General features: G+C 33.0%; 1 protein-coding gene across 3 annotated transcripts in view; it reads right to left on the bottom strand.

Annotated features, from left to right (window-relative positions):
• Nucleotides 1-17,866, bottom strand: part of SH3GLB1 (SH3 domain containing GRB2 like, endophilin B1) — a 37,163-nt gene that overhangs the window by 10,621 nt on the left and 8,676 nt on the right. Inside the window, exons 2-7 of one of the 3 annotated variants that reach the window (XM_034653818.1) lie at nucleotides 14,240-14,381; nucleotides 10,818-10,946; nucleotides 8,633-8,766; nucleotides 6,848-6,940; nucleotides 3,315-3,401; nucleotides 1,670-1,693 (exon numbers count right to left, since the gene is read on the bottom strand). In XM_034653818.1, the coding sequence (XP_034509709.1) occupies nucleotides 1,670-1,693; nucleotides 3,315-3,401; nucleotides 6,848-6,940; nucleotides 8,633-8,766; nucleotides 10,818-10,946; nucleotides 14,240-14,381 (609 nt within the window). The remainder of the gene's footprint in view (nucleotides 1-1,669; nucleotides 1,694-3,314; nucleotides 3,402-6,847; nucleotides 6,941-8,632; nucleotides 8,767-10,817; nucleotides 10,947-14,239; nucleotides 14,382-17,866) is intronic. The other 2 variants (XM_034653819.1, XM_034653820.1) reach the window with 2 other exon arrangements.

Genomic DNA, 17,866 nt, shown 5'->3' with positions numbered 1-17,866 from the left:
TTGGGTAATTGTAAGCTAGAAATTTTGGCCATGCTTCTGAAGTATTTGCTGTGACAGGACAATTTTGTTCTATTAACTATTTTTTTCTATAAGCTTAAATCTTAAAATACTTGAGGAAAATGAAGTTTTAAATTTATACATTTTTTAAATTATAAAATGGCAGATCCATTTTGATATATTCTTAAGTTTTATACACATACACACACAAACACACACACAATGTAAATATTTGTTTCATGAGTGTCTTCCCATCATATCACGTATTTCCCAAACTTAGAGAGACTGCAGAATCAGAAATATTTTGATGTATCTGTATGCTAACCAGAGTGGAAAAGACCCTGGTTTTATTGTTCAACCTATATTCTGTTCCACGTTACTCTGTCCTCTTTTCAAGCTAGAGGTTCAGGAAAAAATCAGAGGCCAAGGGAGAACTGTAAGTTGATAAATGGATACTACAAAGGGGGATGAAAGCAGGCATCAACAATTTCACACTGGATTTCCAATTCACAGAATCAAAACCCCCATAACCTATGCATGAATAGACTGTATAGGCAGCAACCCTACGAAGTCAGAAAATAAAAAGTTAACGTCTGGGGGGAAAAACAGAGAAAAAGTCAGGGGCCACAATTATCACCTGCCCTCAATCTTTAGCACTGTCCTCATCTGGAGGTTAAATTTTGGTAGGCCTGCACATAAGGAGTAAATAAAAAATGCTTCTGAAACAAATCTACACTAAAGGGGCACCTGGGTGGCTCAGTTGTTAAGCGTCTGCCCTTGGCTCAGGTCATGATCTCAGGGTCCTGGGATTGAGTGGCATTGGGCTCCCTGCTCAGTGGGAAGCCTGCTTCTCCCTCTCCCACTCCCCCTGCTTGTATTCCCTCTCTTTCTGGCTCTCTTCTGTCAAATAAATAAATAAAATCTTAAAAAAAAAAACTACACTAAAGTCATAATTTATTCCTTAAATTTTTGCTTAACTATTCCTTAAATTTTTGCTTAACTATTTTATTTCCCACCCTAGAAAAGGTTAGAAATGGTAACATGGAAAGAGGGACTGCTAGCAGCAGTCATATGGACAGCTTCCAAAAGTGACAGTCTGACAGTGAGGGAGGAGACAACATATTTCAAAAACGAACAACGATCTAATTGTTAAACGGTACAATAATGCACATTCATACCCTAACTGTAAAATTAAATATATGCTATCCTGTATTTAATGGAGCAGTAAAATACTATTTTACGAATATTTTCAACTAGAGTGACACAAGACTTAGCTCTGGTGCTGAAGAGAACAAGCTTCAGTTACCTATGAAATTCATTTGTGTGACATATGATATATTCAATCACAGAATATACAAGACATGGTGTAAAATGTATTTTACATTATTGTCATGTAAGTAAACCAAGTATTTAAACTATCTTCTGGCAAGATTACTACTTACTGTAACATTGTATCAGAGTGTGTGCAAAACACATCTCTGTAACATTGTTCCACTGCTTTGTGGAACTACTACTAGCCAAGCAGATCCAGCTTTCTACAATCATTTTCAGATTTTATAAGATAGTAGTAACAAAGACTATGACTGGCCCCATGGCTGCTGTCCAATAAATATTTACTGAATGAATAACAATCAAATTGCTTCATAATTCTGTAGTTTAATAATTTACTTACTTTTGTCACTTCCTCTGCCCAAATCTAGCCAGCATTAAAAATTAGAGAAAAATATAGAGCATGAAAGAAAGTTGGAATTTAACATTTTCTACAACTTAGTATAGAAAAGTGTAATTATTTTATTTCAAAGGGTATACTCTCCTTTTCCAGAATCACATTAACACAGTAGTAACGATATCAGTACAGCTTAATATACTGTGAAAGTATGCCTTCATATTTATCAATACTACTAATTTCTGAATCTTCTACTAATTTTACAAGTTACTGAGTAATAGTTTTCTAAAACTGGGAATATCTTAGTTGTAGTTCTCTCATCTGTAAAATGAAAGGTTTGGACTAAACCATTTCTAATTTCTTATTTAGATCTAAAATTCTAGAATTTTAGGAAACTAAAATAAAGCAAGGATAAATAGACATTGATACAGCCACCGGTGGGGCACAATTAACTTGAGATATAATGAATTTAAAACGACCAGAGTTAAACACATCTTATTATAGGTAGATGACACCAGTAGCAAAACAGATGCCTAATAAGTGAAACAAAGTCTTGCTAATTGTTTAGGATAGTCTTATCTAAAATAAAACCTATGATTTATACACGAAGTTACCAATGACTGAAATAGTCTCACACATTTTCATTCACCTACAGATAGGACAATGGAAATAAATGAATGCATTCTCTTGCTATCTAAGGAAAGCCCTAATTTAGCCAGGGCTTCAATAACTATAGTAATTTAGAACAACAAAAATGCGTTTTAAATATTCTGTACATAAACTTTCCTATTACATAGATTTCCCCCCCTTTTAGCTCAATGCTAATGGAATAAAAGCAGTCAATTAACTGTGAATCTATTGTTTACTGAGTACAGATTCCATACCACTTCTATGGAAGTAAGGTATCCAAACACTACGTCTATAAATCTTTATTGGCTAATGTTTATGAGTTTTTGGGCTATATTCAGATTTCATGAATTTCTATTTCGTTAAAAATTAAAAATTGCTAACATCTCAAAAACTTCCTCAAATCAAGCTCAACATATATAATGGGTACTACAGAACAATTCTCATTCCTGATTCTTGCCCTAAGTTATCGCTATTCTGCAACTTTCTTAAGTAAATTAGTACTGGATAGGCAATGGGCCTTGCTACTACAGAAATATGGGGTGTGTGTGTGTGTGTGTGTGTGTGTGTGTGTGTGTGTCTTGGCATGAAATTGCAGAAGAAATTAATTCTATGTTGAGTTTGGGTGAAAATAAAGGTTAAACATCAAAGATACTGAAAAACAAAGTAAATTTGTAGACTTTACATTTTTCTCTAAGTTAAGTAAATTTTGCTAATTTTCTTTGCCAAAAGTGAAAATACAAAGTGCCAGTTAAATTAATGTCTTTTCCTAGGTATAAAAGGCACTATATATTTACATATAAACTCATATTCTAAAATCTGAATTTGCCATAGCTAATATATTTGGCAATTAGAACACAGAATTTCTTTTCCTCAAGTTCTAATATTACTTCAGTTAGTATTCCCTGTAATTTCTCTTGAACTAATGAACTCATGGCTTTGACTACTTTAGACTTTTACATGCAGACAATAGCAAGAGAAGGCACTTTACTCAAGATGTAGAAAACACAGTAGGCCAACAAACCTTCAGCCATTTTACATGCAGGAAGTTGAGCATGTAAGAGAAATTTACCATATTGTTATCTCCTTCAAGGCGAGCTGAGTTTAGTTGCTTAAGTGCATAGGTAAGAGACAAAGAACACATTATACCAATGAACACAGTGAAACAAATTACTTCTTCACAATAAAGAACACACAAACAAGTATTAAGAGAGCTGATAAAATGGTTTTCTACTTAAAAAGAAAACTATGTTGTTCTATGGAATTTCACATAGTGATGCCTATTCAACTTTTCCGAGATTCAGATTTTTAAAGACAAAAAACATGGTTGATGCTTGATTTTAAATTAGAATCATTTAGGAAAAACACATCACTTTAAAAACTGCCAGTTGCCTACGATTTTTATTGAATTTTCACCAGTGAAAGCCCTTCTGCCTACCCACAACTTTCCTATTTAAAGATCATTTCTATTTTATGAACATATGATGCCTTCAACCATGTTCTCTTTCAGTTAGCCTCAGCCAGGTCTTGGCATACCCTGAAGAAATATGAAAGGTATGTCAATCCTTATATTTTTAATAAGCTTTAAATTGTCGTATGTGCACATTAAGGTTAAGATATATGACGGTACTCAGTTTACAGATTAAAGATTTAGACATCTGTGGAAATGCTTAAGTGGGCAGAGTGACGTTCACAGTACTGTGTTACTTGAAGATGTATTTTCCACATTTGTATATCCAAAACTGAGGTCTAAACCTCTAAGTATCAGAGAGCTTTGAAACTAGATGACTTTTTTCTTCCCATTAACAAAAGTCTAAAATAATTTTTAAAAATTTATGTAAGACTAAAGCTGGGTTAATGAATGTCAGTGCCTTATAATTTAAATGCAGAAATTTTGTCTTTGCTTCTTTGACAAGTTTTATACTATTTTCAAAATTGTGTTTTGTTCATTGTGAAACACTTAAGTAGGTTTTCTTTCTGTTCAATTGGTGTATTTTTGAGAAATGCCTTTGATGTTGCTTTACCATTCTTCAACATGCTAATAAAATACAAGTTAATAAAGTAGCAATACTGGATACAGGCATAAATATCTTACTGACAGGGCTAAATCATCAAAAAGTTCAACCTAGTATACTAGATTGTGAACTGAGGGCAGTAGAGATTTTACATTATTTATCTCTGAATTCCTCAGCAAAGCGCCTTGTTCAAAATAAGAATTCAATACAGACATTAAAAAAGGTTACAGAAGCTAGTAAACAAATTATTAAAAAAAAGTGCTGATATGCACAGGGCCAAACCTTACTTGCAGAGAAATAATTACTCACAAAACAATCCACGGAAATTTATAAAGTGAATTCAAAGAAATTCTGAGATTAGAGTAAGCTCTTCAAGCTGCCAACTAGGAACGAGGAAATGTGTCAAAGAAGAAAAAAAGGCAAACACAAATTCCTAGTGGTTTCTATTTTTCTGTATCCTTCAAGTAAACAGAAAAGAAATACAGAAAAAAAAAACCCACCAAAGATCACAAAATAATAGACATACCTTAAGGCTTTATGTAATAATAAACTAAGAGGACTCTTCCTTTCTAAAGTATTTCAGACTTACTGCTATAAAGTTTGAACAAAAACGAGTTGGTTAGTTAGGGGAAAAGAACACAACTACAATCAGGAAATGTGAATTTCTGCCTAAACTAATATTTTAAATATTTGGCTATAGTTAAATTTGCTTTATGCAATACATAAATTCTAGAAAAGCTGTGTACAAATGAAATTGTTCAGTAAAGTCATTTGTATAATCTTTCATTTTTATTTTAAATGTAAGTTCTCATGGAAAAAAATCTGTCCATAACAATATGCAGCACAGAAAAACTGTCAAGACCTTTTCTGGATATATCAATAGGAAACATCTTTCAAAATTTGTCTACTATTATATTTAATTCTTACACATTTTAATAGCAATGATAAAATAATTTAGAATAACCAAAGGACCTTATACAGTGTTAAATCTATAAGTTATCTGGAACTTTTCCAGGTAAAAAAGATTATCATTATTCTGTAATAGTGCTTGTTAAAGAAAGTTTTGTATTGACACTTGATGACAGTAGTCTCATTCTACAATCATTATTGGGCACATATAGGCATTTTGAATGAAGAGATTTTGACTTATTTCCAAATGACCCTTATTTATCTTAACATTTTTTTCCTGATTATGAAATTAGTATTTTAAAAAATCAATTTATATTTTACCACATAAATCTATTATTAGCAACCAGAAACTAATCCTAATTTAGAGTCTCTTGTCACCTACAGTTTCATTTTTAAAGTTCTGATTCTGCGAAAAGTCTGTTTTGGGAAGTTAGGGTGTTCTTGATGATGACATCATGATAAATCCTGAGGTGAAATAGCCATTGAATTTGGATTTAATGTCTTGTCAAAGCAAGCTCTTCTCTAGCAGTAACTAATACAGAATCTCCAAAAGGGGAACTATTTAGAAGAAAATATTTCTAGAAGAAATTTATTCTGCTCATATAAAGTGTTGGGGTAGTTTCACAAGACATCACTGTCCAGTACCAATTTTACTAGTTTTAAATTTCACTATACAACAAGTCTCAACCTCTTCTTTCCCCAAACAAGGGAGTGACAGTTGTCTTCCACCAGCACTGTGGCAATGATTCTTGATGACGACAGCGGTAGTCAGTTGGGAACAAAAGGCAGGGGGAATGTCATGCTTCTTGACATAACATATCCCTTAGTATAAATTAAGAATTAACTTGTTAGCCTCCTCTAATAAATTCAGACTTGTTTATATTGTACTATCTGATTAATGTCTTCAATCTTTGGAATGGAAATATAAGCAGTATAAATAATAGATTTAATAAGCTTATAAATAAAACCTTTTAAGAAACTTATAAATACATAAATATAAATCATTAAATTACTATATTTAATATTTAACCAACTCCATTTAAAAAGACTATTCTGAGGTTGATTTTATGAAAAATATAGCAGAACTTATGTATCCAAATGGGTTTCCTCCCCTTCAAAATAGTCACCTGGGAGTCCATGCTGCAAATGTTTGAATGGTTTTGGAATTATTCTTGGTGACAATGCCTTTAGTCAGCTTGACTCACATGTGGAAAGGGAGTCAAGTTTAATTTTTAGGTCACACATGAGCAATCTCAAACTTGATTCATTCTCATCTTAACTACTATCTGTTTTCCTATTTCAAATATAATAAACCTATCTCCAAAGAATATTTGCCATCATCACTGAGGATATTTTTAAGAACATGACAAAGATTTAGGAGCTCTTATAATTTTTATTTTTTAGCAACAGGTGTTATCACTGAAATAATACTGCTTGTTAATATGACTACTTTGTACTGATTTGGATGCATTAAGTTCTGATAAGTTTGTTTAAACACAAAAACAATACCCTGAAATCATATTGTAGTCTTAGTAATAGACTGTAGCTTGCATGGCATAGGAGTAAAATACTTTACAAATTTTAAATTTATCAACCTAAGATGTTTTTCTATGAAAAAAAAAACACTACTTACTGAAGCTCTAGTTTCTGCAGCTTTTGCCTTTTTTAGTCTGGTTTTTGCAGCATCCAAATCCAGTCGCTTATTTTGTAATAATTTCCTTTCTTTCTATAAATATAGAAAAGAAAAAAAGGCTAATGATGCTGAAATCCAGTAAGAGCATATACATTTAAAGTATCATTCTCCATTAAATACATGAATCATTTGATAAACAAATATCAATGATTACAAAATTGGCTATGAAGTGACAGTTGACTCCTTTTTCTTACGGTTTTCAATTTTAAATTAATGGAGACATTATTAGATGCCCAGGAAATCTGGGAAAGATAGCAGGTGATGGCAGAAACAAAGGAATGCCAATTTTAATATTTTGCAGTTTTGCCATCTAGGGACTGTTTTGCTCTATCTTCTTGGTTGTCACAACTGGGGGGTGGGGAGATGTTACTAGGTAGAAGCCAGGATGCTGCTAAATATCCCCTACAATGTAGTACAGCTCCTACAACAAAGAACTATTCTATCCAAAATGTCAGCAATGCCCAGGTTGATAAACTGTTTCAAACAGTTTATCTAGGGGCGCCTGGGTGGCACAGCGGTTAAGCATCTGCCTTCAGCTCAGGGCGTGATCCCGGCGTTATGGGATCGCCCCACATCAGGCTCTTCCGCTATGAGCCTGCTTCTTCCTCTCCCACTCCTCCTGCTTGTGTTCCCTCTCTCGCTGGCTGTCTCTATCTCTGTCAAATAAATAAATAAAATCTTTAAAAAAAAAAAACAAAAAAAACCAGTTTATCTAGGAAGTGCCTATGGTAAACCTAGGTCAAAGTTCCTTGACATCCGAAGAGATCTACCTCAAGGACTAGGCAGGCTCACTTAATGTGCCATAGCACTGAAAGCAACTCTACTACTCCAAAAGGAAATTTCAAATTTATAGAATGAATAATGAATAAATATTAGTATGGTATCCGAGAATTCCTCACAGGGAACTTCAACATAATAGGTAAGTTTACAAAAATTCACTGCTTGCTTTATTAATTTTCAGGCAGATTTCATATATCACATTTCATCCTACTGACAATCTAATATCTTTCAAGTCATATTTCAACTTGGTGGTTTTTCCTTTGTCTCAGGCAAAATACTTTTTAACCCAGAGACAAATTCATTGTAAACATACTGAGTTTCTAGAATATTTTACAATAAGAAATCTGCAAATTAAAGTTTAAAGTAGTATTTACAATAAAGAATAATATTTCAAAAATCTTAGGAAAAAAAATCCACCTAGATCTTCACTCTTCATCACTTAAAAAAAAAAACTAAAAAATAATATCAGGCTTGGGAAAGTTATATTTATTTCTTCAGCAATAAAACACAGCTGTGTGAAGAAAAGATAACAGACTTCTAGGGATGAAAACAACAGAAAGTTGAACAGCCAGAAATACAGTAATTAGGTTTTTGGCTCCCAGTTTAAATGAATAGCTAACAGGGCTATACTATGGAGATATTTGGTGCCATATTTTTATAATCATTCCAGGAACTTGTCTACAAATTTTAGTGCTAGCAATGAATAAAAATTGATGTAAAGTAATCTCAATAACACTGCAGGGACACAAAAATGGGGTATATACCTTCAATAGTTCTTTATTTTGGTTAGCTTTGTGTTCTGCTGAATATGTACCTAGCTATTTAAATTTTCTAATCTACCACATCTACATAGTCAGTAAGAGGACAAATTATTCATTAAAAAGTGTAATTATATATATATATAAAAATTATTTTACTAAAAAAAGGGAACATTTTCCAACTCACAGCAATTGTTTTGTAATCTCCTTCTATAAAGTTTCTTAAAGGAGTGAGAAAATTTAAAGCTGATGTTTGAATCAGCTCTCTGTCTGCTGTTCCAATTCGTTTCTGTGTTTCTCCACATTTAATAAGGGCATTACCTGCAAAGGAAAAGAGTGTTGTTGTTGTTTTTTTTTTTTACCATTTTCTGGTAATATCAGAACATAAAACCAGCAATTAGTTGTCACTTGCTTACTTAAAAAATCAAAGAGAATTAGCTGTCATTAGTTTTATTTTAAAAGTAAACTTTATAAATATCTAAATGAAAATGACAGAGGTTCATGAAGCCCTTATCATACCACAGCAAATTGTACCAGTTCAACCAATGGAACAAAAGAGGATAAGTACACTAAAAAGTATTTATGATCATAGCTCAAATAGCTGGAGATATGTTTAGAAAAACATAGTGCTTAAAATATTTTCATAAGTAGATCAGGTTAAAATTTGTGTACTATTTCTATATTATGCATGGGCCTCAAGTATCTTTAAATAATATTGTATATTTGTATCTTAAAGAGAAAATCCATGTTTTGCAACACATATACCTTAATGTTTAAATAGGATAAGTGCAGTGGAAAATAGAGCAAAAAGGAAGGGAACCACAAGACCAATGTTCTACTTCCAGTTCTACCTCTAATAAGCTTCAATTCTTTGGATCTGAAATCTTCCATGTTAGGATGAGATTAGATTTGATTGCCAAAGAAGATAATATAACATAGTCGTTAAGAGCTCATGTCTGGATACAGATCTCTCTTTGAATTACTAGCTGTATGATCATAGATGAATTATGTAATCTAAGACTTAGTTTCCGTGTCTTCAAAATGGAGATAATAGGATCTATATTGTAGGTAGGATGTAAGTGAAGACCTACGGAAATAATACATTTATTGTGTAGTGTTTAGCACAATGCCTGAAATACTCAATTGTTAGCTACTATCTATTACAATTAAATAGATTCACAAAGCCCAATTCCAATAATCAAGGTACAGTCAATAGAATTACTACAGGTGAAAACAGATTGAGCACATTAAAAAAAGAAAAAAATTTAGAAGCCTTTTGAATGTTCGTACTCCACTAGGCCTTCAGCTTGGGAAGGAAAGGGCTGGGTGTCGTGTACCTTTATGACTCCCCATCTAACTGCTTCTGGCACGAGCAGGCACAAAAAAACTGTTTAATGTGTAAAAATTTTTTAAAATTAATAGTTAAAATTTAGAAATAAAACTATAGAAATTTTAAGCATTTTCAAACTTCTCAAAGAAGTACCTTTTGAAGGCCACAATGTAAAAGTTTCAGTTGTACATCTAACAGTTAGTCAATGGATTAATGCCATTCATTAAACAGTATTTAGGTTATTTTCTTCTGACATAAAAGTAACTATTAAAACTTTAAGTTCATTTTGTTCCAGAATTTATGAACTATTTTATAAATCAGTACTGTAAGTAGAAAATAATTTAATTTACCTACATTTCATACCCACATAAGGAGAAATCTGAAATAGTCTTATATTCTGAGAAAATTAGATTTGAGGGATAATGAGCTTCAGAGTTACACATTTAAAAAGTCAGTTCAGCAACTAACAAAGCTGGCATAACTGTAAAACATGACTGTAGAAAATTGAACTATATGAAGAAAATAGAATGAAATGTAATCCAAACATCCAAAGATAACCACTGTTAACATTTCTGTGGTACTGACATTATTGTGTAATGAAAGCACTAGTAGTATGTTCAAAAACGACATGCCAGGTACTTTATTATACAAATAAATAAGACCTCAAGAAAGCTTAAAAAAAAATCATCTAGAGGAGACATACGTAAACAAAAATTACAATATATCAAAAGAAGTACTATAATGGAGGTTGCAAGATTCAATGGGAGTACAAGTAAGAATTCATTTAACTTTTTAGATCTAAAATGATAAATATGAATTCCCAGAATAATACATACTTAAATATATTAAATATTAAATTGAACAGTTTATATTTACTGGTCACCTCTATTTCTCACTTTATCCAAAATTTAAAAATAAATTTTTATTTATTTCAAAGTTAAAACTGATTCTACTAATATTAGATAAATGTTAATGATGTCTCTACGAGTAAAAATCTAAAAGTAAGGCTAGTTTTTAGCAGATCTTTTTGCCTTTTGCTCACCATAAGCTGTTCCTGGGCCAAACTCAGTCCCTGCATCAATCATATATTGTCCCAAAAGTTCTGGGTTGTTTATACGACTTGGAGCTTTTCTATCCAGTTTCTCATAAACAAATTCTTCTATCCTGGCATCTAGGAGAAAGGTTTAAAATTATCAATGATTTCAAAAAAGTAAAACGATTTAAAAAATTGGGCTTTTTTTCTACTACCCATTTATCACCCTGTAAAATAAGATCAAGTTAGGATGCTTTTAAGTACATATCTTAATACATAACTTTTAATTTTTATGTTAGAATATTATATAGCTCTATGAAACTTATACTTTAGAAATCTGATAAAATATTTTGGCACAAAAATATTTACTTAAAGTAAAACTATCATATGATGAATAGTCTATGAAATTCTAAAAGCGCTGGTATTCACTTAATATCTGATCAAGTTGCCTTTGCCCCATTCGTACGGTCTGATTTTTACCTTTGAATATATGTTCATTCAATTTCAAAATCAGGGACTTCCAGCTATGGAAATATGGATATAAAGTACCTATTAGAACCAAAGAGTCACATACTTCTAATACCTTTATCATGCTTTTGCTTGCTCACACGCTCTCTCTCCTTCCTAGAGTCTAAATATAGGCACGGGAAATTAAGGAACAGAACAACCTAGGTTTGGAACGGTCACGGAGATAAGCAATATGATGTCTTGGCTTAATATTATTTAATTTTATTTAAAGTACAAGATATACAGATATCTCTCAGCATGTATTCACTCAAAAGATTTCGCCATTAAAAATAAGGTTAAAATATGAGATAGGTTAAAAGAAATAGCAGAATGCTAGTATGCATGGAAAGGAAAAAAATAATCAGTAAAATCTGAAAAGATGATTAGTGCAATATACAAAATATTCACACTTAAACACGGCTGCCTAATAGGTATGTCAGAGACAAATGAGAAAAAGGTCAGTTTCCAGAAATAATGATTAACTATAAATCAAATTTACAACCTAAAGAGAAGCTAAAAAAAAAAAAATAGGTTCCTTTTAAGCATCTCAGATAATTCCTCCTCAAGTAGAAGTTTCACACTGTGCACTGAAAACTTAAAAAGTGAACTGAACCAGTAATAGAAACACTTGAGGATGCAGCATAACCATGAATTATAATACATAATATAGGCTACTGGAATAATATTCGTTTTTGTGGTAGGCTCTGGAGCAGCATCAGAAGTTTTTAAGCAGGACTTTTAAAACCTTTAAATTAGTTCAAACCAAAATGAGTCAGTTCAAAACATAACCATTTAAAAGATATTAACTACATTTCAGAATTTCATTTCCTGACTATGAGAGTGATTCTTAGCTTTGGTGCATTTCTACCTATTTGGTCAAAAGTTTAAAGTTGAATCCTATGTTGACTTTGTTCAGTTAATAAAACATTTGGCATACTTTAAGTAAATGTTTATTTCAATAGGGCATCAATAGACCATAATAAAATCTTACAAGAGTATGTGGGCAATACTGCTATAATGCAATATATATTTTTGAAAAACCTTAGGTTCTGGAAAATCATATCCTAAAAATTACACGGCTTACAGAAAAAAGAAGTTTGGGCCTGACCACTCATAATCTACATAACTTTATAATCAGAGCACAAATAAAAAATCCAATTTTGTTTACTACTTTAGACTTAAAATACTAATGTAAAACTGTATTATATAAGCCATTATAACTTTACACTAATGAAATTCCCCTTTTTACCAGTTGTGTATGAGTTTGTCTGCTATTCAGAAAAACATGTAAAACAGGCTACTTATGTGAAGAACTGTGGATAGAGCAAGGAATATAAGGAAAAATGTCACTACTTTTTCAAGGTGCCCTGGTATATAATTTAAGAAGCCTTAAATGAGTAAGATATATCACATGGTGCCCAAAGACAACAGGCCTCAAAGTGTAAAAGGTATACTTCAAATGGTTACCATGATTTAATTTAAATGGTACAGAATTACTAATGTTTTGTATAGTGCTTCAGGTTCACAGAATGGGTTAAAGCTTGGAACACAAAGTTTAAAGCTTGGAACTTAAGTTAGTATCTATAAGTGAGCTTACTGCATTTCACAACATGGTCACAACATGGGGGAAAACAGGAAGGAAAGCATTTGTTCTTCAGTTTTGATGTGTAAAGCTCAGAGTGAAAAGACTAGGTGTTGCTGCACCAGGTTCTAGTTCAATTTCCACTTCTTTTTTTTTTTTTTTTAGATTTTATTTATTTATTTGACAGAGAGACAGCCAGCGAGAGAGGGAACACAAGCAAGGGGAGTGGGAGAGGAAGAAGCAGGCTCATAGCGGAGGAGCCTGATGTGGGGCTCGATCCCATAATGCCGGGATCACGCCCTGAGCCGAAGGCAGACGCTTAACCGCTGTACCACCCAGGCGCCCCCAATTTCCACTTTTTTTTTTTTTCAAAGATTTTTGTTTATTCGACAGAGATAGAGACAGCCAGCGAGAGAGGGAACACAAGCAGGGGGAGTGAGAAAGGAAGAAGCAGGCTCACAGCGGAGGAGCCTGATGTGGGGCTCAATCCCATAACGCTGGGATCACGCCCTGAGCCGAAGGCAGACGCTTAACCGCTGTGCCACCCAGGCGCCCCCCAATTTCCACTTCTAATTAGCTATTCTACACTGTATAAAATGCTAACTTGTGATTTGCAATTAATAAACAATCGTGTACCTTATTTGATAAATTATTGAGATGAGTAATCTGAAAAACCTTACAGTTGTCTGCAAATCAAATGGAATAATTTATGTAAATATATAAAACTTAGCATAAACATAAATAATTGGTAACTATGTAAGTTTCCATATAATTTTCCCTTAATTATTTAGGGACAATTCTCCCCTGTATGAAAAGGAAGGTTAACTTATTTTCAGCTCTTCCTAACTCTTAAAATTAAAAGCCACTCCTGGGGTGCCTGGGTGGCTCAGTCCATTAAGTGCTGACTCTTAACTTTGGCTCAGGTCATGATCTCAATTTTGTGAGATTGAGCCCCACGTTGGGCTCCACACTGAGGTTAGGATATTCTCTCCCCCTCTCCCTCAAGGAGTTGGGGGGGGCGGGCACTTGTATGTTCTCTTTCTCTCAAAAACAAACTTCACCCTGAAATTTTCAAAAGGATTCTACAAAGGCAAGGAAAACACTATTAGTCAATTTTTTAAAGGGTACACAAAGAGGTGTTTATCGCCCTCTTCCTCACCAAAAGCACACACACACACACACACACACACACACACACACACAACCCATACACCTGAAAGCCACAAACCGAAAACTGTTTTCCAATAGCCATCAAAACCTTTTTTTAACATCAAAAATACCTACTAATGGTTCTTTTAATCAGATTAGTCAATAATGTAGATAAAGGTAAAAAGTTTCTTACTTGGATTTGGCTGCAATAACACTTCAGTTTGTTTCATTATTTTTTCTGTCCATACTTTGGTACATTCAGCTTTGCTAAGAAGGTTCTCTAAGTGAGCATCCAATTCTGTCTTCTCTGCTTGGCCAAGCTTTTCTTCCGTGAACTATTATTAATTATAAAAAAAGTTAAATATACCTCAAATACATTTTAGGAACCTATATCAATAAATAAAAACTCAAACCCAGACAATCCAGAACATGCAAATAATTGTAAACCATTGAACTGAATGTTTCGGCCCTACGGAAATTTATCCATACCTCTTTTGTGGCACTTATGCTGACCTTCTCTTAAGGTTTTATCTTTAGTTCTGCTAAAATGGATGGGGTGAACTCTATAGAAATCGGTATACTTCCTGGTATATAAAATATATAAATATTTCTTACATATGAAGATAGGATAGTATAGTGGTAAGGAGTAAGAACTTTGAGTCAGTTGGTGCCGAATTCAAATCCTGAATGCACTGCTAATTTTGTGACCTGAACAGGCTTTTGAATTTTTTCTTCTTAGGTATCTTCTATCATTAAAAAGAGACGATATATAACGTATAGTGGTTTGAGAATTAAGTAAGAGTATGAATGTAAATCACTTTGTTCAGTGCCTGGTAATTATTATTTTGACTTTAAAAAGGGCTGCTTATATTTAATGTGGCTTTGTATTAATGGCACTTTAATCACACCTAGTTAGATAGGCTTTTAGAGATGTTCTGGGAAACTATCATTTAAGTTGTTTCTTCAGGGTATGTTACAACAATTGATTTACAGACTAACTTCTGGAACATATACTATTCCTACTATGGAGGAGAATTTTTTAAAGATCATAATATGTAGTTAGATACACTCAGCATATCAATTTTTATTACCTTGAGTGTGTTGGTTTTTGAGGAAATGCAGCATTGCCCATACAAGAACAAAGAGGTAAAAAGATTTCCATGTAGATTTTACGGAGACTTTTGAAGACTTTTAATTAAATACTAGAAGTGATGACTCAGGCTGTTTATCATGCACATTTTTCCTCTAGAATATGTGGCTTTCTCCCATTGTAACAGAGGCATATGACTAGCACTAATTCTGTACTCATCAGTCATGACTCATTTCTGGCTAACAGAATATAATGTTTACCTTGCATTTTTCTCCCTTTTCATTTCTTAAAATATCTTCTGCTGCTCTGTTTTTCTGAGTTTTATTATCTGTTTCTTTTAGCATCCTTCTTATTGGTCTAATACTTTCTACTGATTATGAGTTAATATTTTCAGCTAAAAAGTCCTCTAGAATGTTGTTCTTAAAGTCTGGTTAAAACCCCCCATTAAGGGTCTTGTTCAGGGTCTAGAAATAAACACCTCAATAGCTTTTGTAAAGCCTTAGGTCTTTTTGAGACTGGCCTGTAGCCAAGCCCTCACCCAGTGGGTGGAATGGAGAACAGCACTTCCAAAACTATTGCCTAAGCCCACAATTTTGCAGTCTACTGTAACTGAGGATAGGAATAGGAGATGCATTGGGCAAAAGATCAAAACCCTGATGCCAAGGTCAGTTGGGTAACTACTGCAATTTCACTTGTAAGAGAGAACAGATCCCTAAAGATTTAAGGCTATAGACCTTCAAAGAGGGATAGATTAGAATTTCACATGTTTGAAGTCTAATGGTTAAATAGATTCTCTCTCAGAGAAAGCAACCAATAGAAGGGAAAGAAAAGGGGGAATATACCCAGGTGAACCTCACCTATAAAGGATGATCTACCAGTAGAGAAAAATTATTAACTTAGCATCTTAATAAGAAAGCATACATATTTGTTTATTCGATTCATTCCTTTAACAAATATTTATGAAGCACCTTCATATGTGCCAGGCACTATTCTAAGCACAAGGGTTTCAGCAGCCAGAAAAAAAAGACAGGTTTCTGCTCTTAGGAAGCTTCCATTTTAATGGGGCAGACAACCCAATAATTTGATAACAGGGATACAAAGATAAAAAGACAGTGGATGCAGGACTGATATAGGTGGTTCTATTATTTCTTGAGTGAGTGACTGAACAATTAACTGGATGAATTAATGAATTTGAGTACAGAGGAAGGAAGAATTCAATCTGCAGGGAGAGGGGGAAACAGAAGAATCAGGGAAGGCTTCAAGGGGAGGGAGATATGCAACCTGGGCCTGGAAGGGGGAAAGAGGAGTGTGAGCACGAGATGTGAGTGGTTAGAGAAACAGCTTCTCTGAGAAGGTTACAGCTGACCTGAGAGTGAACAATAAGAAATGAGGGATTCTAAGGGAAGGGTATATGCCTAACTATTACCTAAACAATATAAACTTCCAGGCCTATTTTCTTCAGTACATAAAATCATGTTAAACTTTAACAGATATTTTAGAAACGCTGGAATTACAGGTACAGTCTAGAAATTACTTAAAAATGTTTATAAATAGCAATTTATAAACCGTAGTTTATCAGTAAGTTTATCTAACACAAGTTAGGTTTCGGGGCAAGTTTTCTCCCTGTATTTCAGAGAACCAACAAATAGAAAGTTATTTATTTGGAAAATAAAATATTTCAAACTTCACGTCAGAAGTCCCGTTTGCTTAATTAATATTTTATGATTCTCATTTTACTACCTTACAGTATCTTTCATTAAATACTTTGCTTTTTAGTGAAAAGACAGTGTGAAGTATAACAGCGCAAAACTCAGTATTTGCAACAAGTCATTTTGTATGAGTCTGAGCAAGAAATAAAGTAAACCTATCAACACAGTAAGGAGGTTTTTAGTATTTTAGTTCAGAAGGGTAAAAAAACCCAAAAATATAAGGAATGCTTAAGTTGGAGTGAGATAAAGTCTGATTATAGAAAATCAGTTTAGAAAACAGCAGTTCTGTAGGAAAGCCCATGTGAGCAGTGCATTAAGTACCAATAATAAAGTCTGATATTTACCTGCATTGTCTTAGAGTAAAAACGGTTGCTATTATTTTACTCTACCTAACTCTGTGCTTTGAATTCCAGTATGTTATATATGATCTTGTTTTATCTTTTGTTTTTAATGTTTTCTTTTCTCAATAAGATCATTCATAAGAACTTTTTTTTTAAACTTCTGTATTTTAAGTGTCAGGGCTTAGTATAGTTTAGAAAATGCTATATACTAAGCTGTGCATTTTATATCAAATACTCCATAAAAATCCCTTTATAATTTATAGGTAAGAATCAAAACTTTATTGATGAACATTTTGCCTAAGGTGTCAGTGTCGTGTTTCAATCTCACATGTTTATTCAATCACAGTCTCATTACACTATAAGACTTCCAGTAAATACTTGCTGATTTCAAGAAATTAATATTTTCTATTACTATTATACAAATATATTTCAGTTCTTCCTTGCCCTTGTGTCTTTGTTCACAGCACTCTGGTCAGCTGGATCTTATAGCTCACCTTGGCTTCCTACATGTATTCAATAATCATCAAATTAAGGGTAACTTTAATCCTATCTGGAATGAACAAAAAAAGGCGGGGGTACAGAAAAACACTGCTAATGTTATCATATATTTAAGTTGAAATTATACATTTAAATTTTATTAAATACATAATTATAAAAGACACAGTATCTCCCAAGATTTT

Source organism: Ailuropoda melanoleuca, chromosome 2 (genome assembly GCF_002007445.2).
Source record: "Ailuropoda melanoleuca isolate Jingjing chromosome 2, ASM200744v2, whole genome shotgun sequence".
Classification (NCBI taxonomy): Eukaryota; Metazoa; Chordata; class Mammalia; order Carnivora; family Ursidae; genus Ailuropoda; species Ailuropoda melanoleuca.
This window is presented reverse-complemented; position numbering and strand designations above follow the sequence as displayed.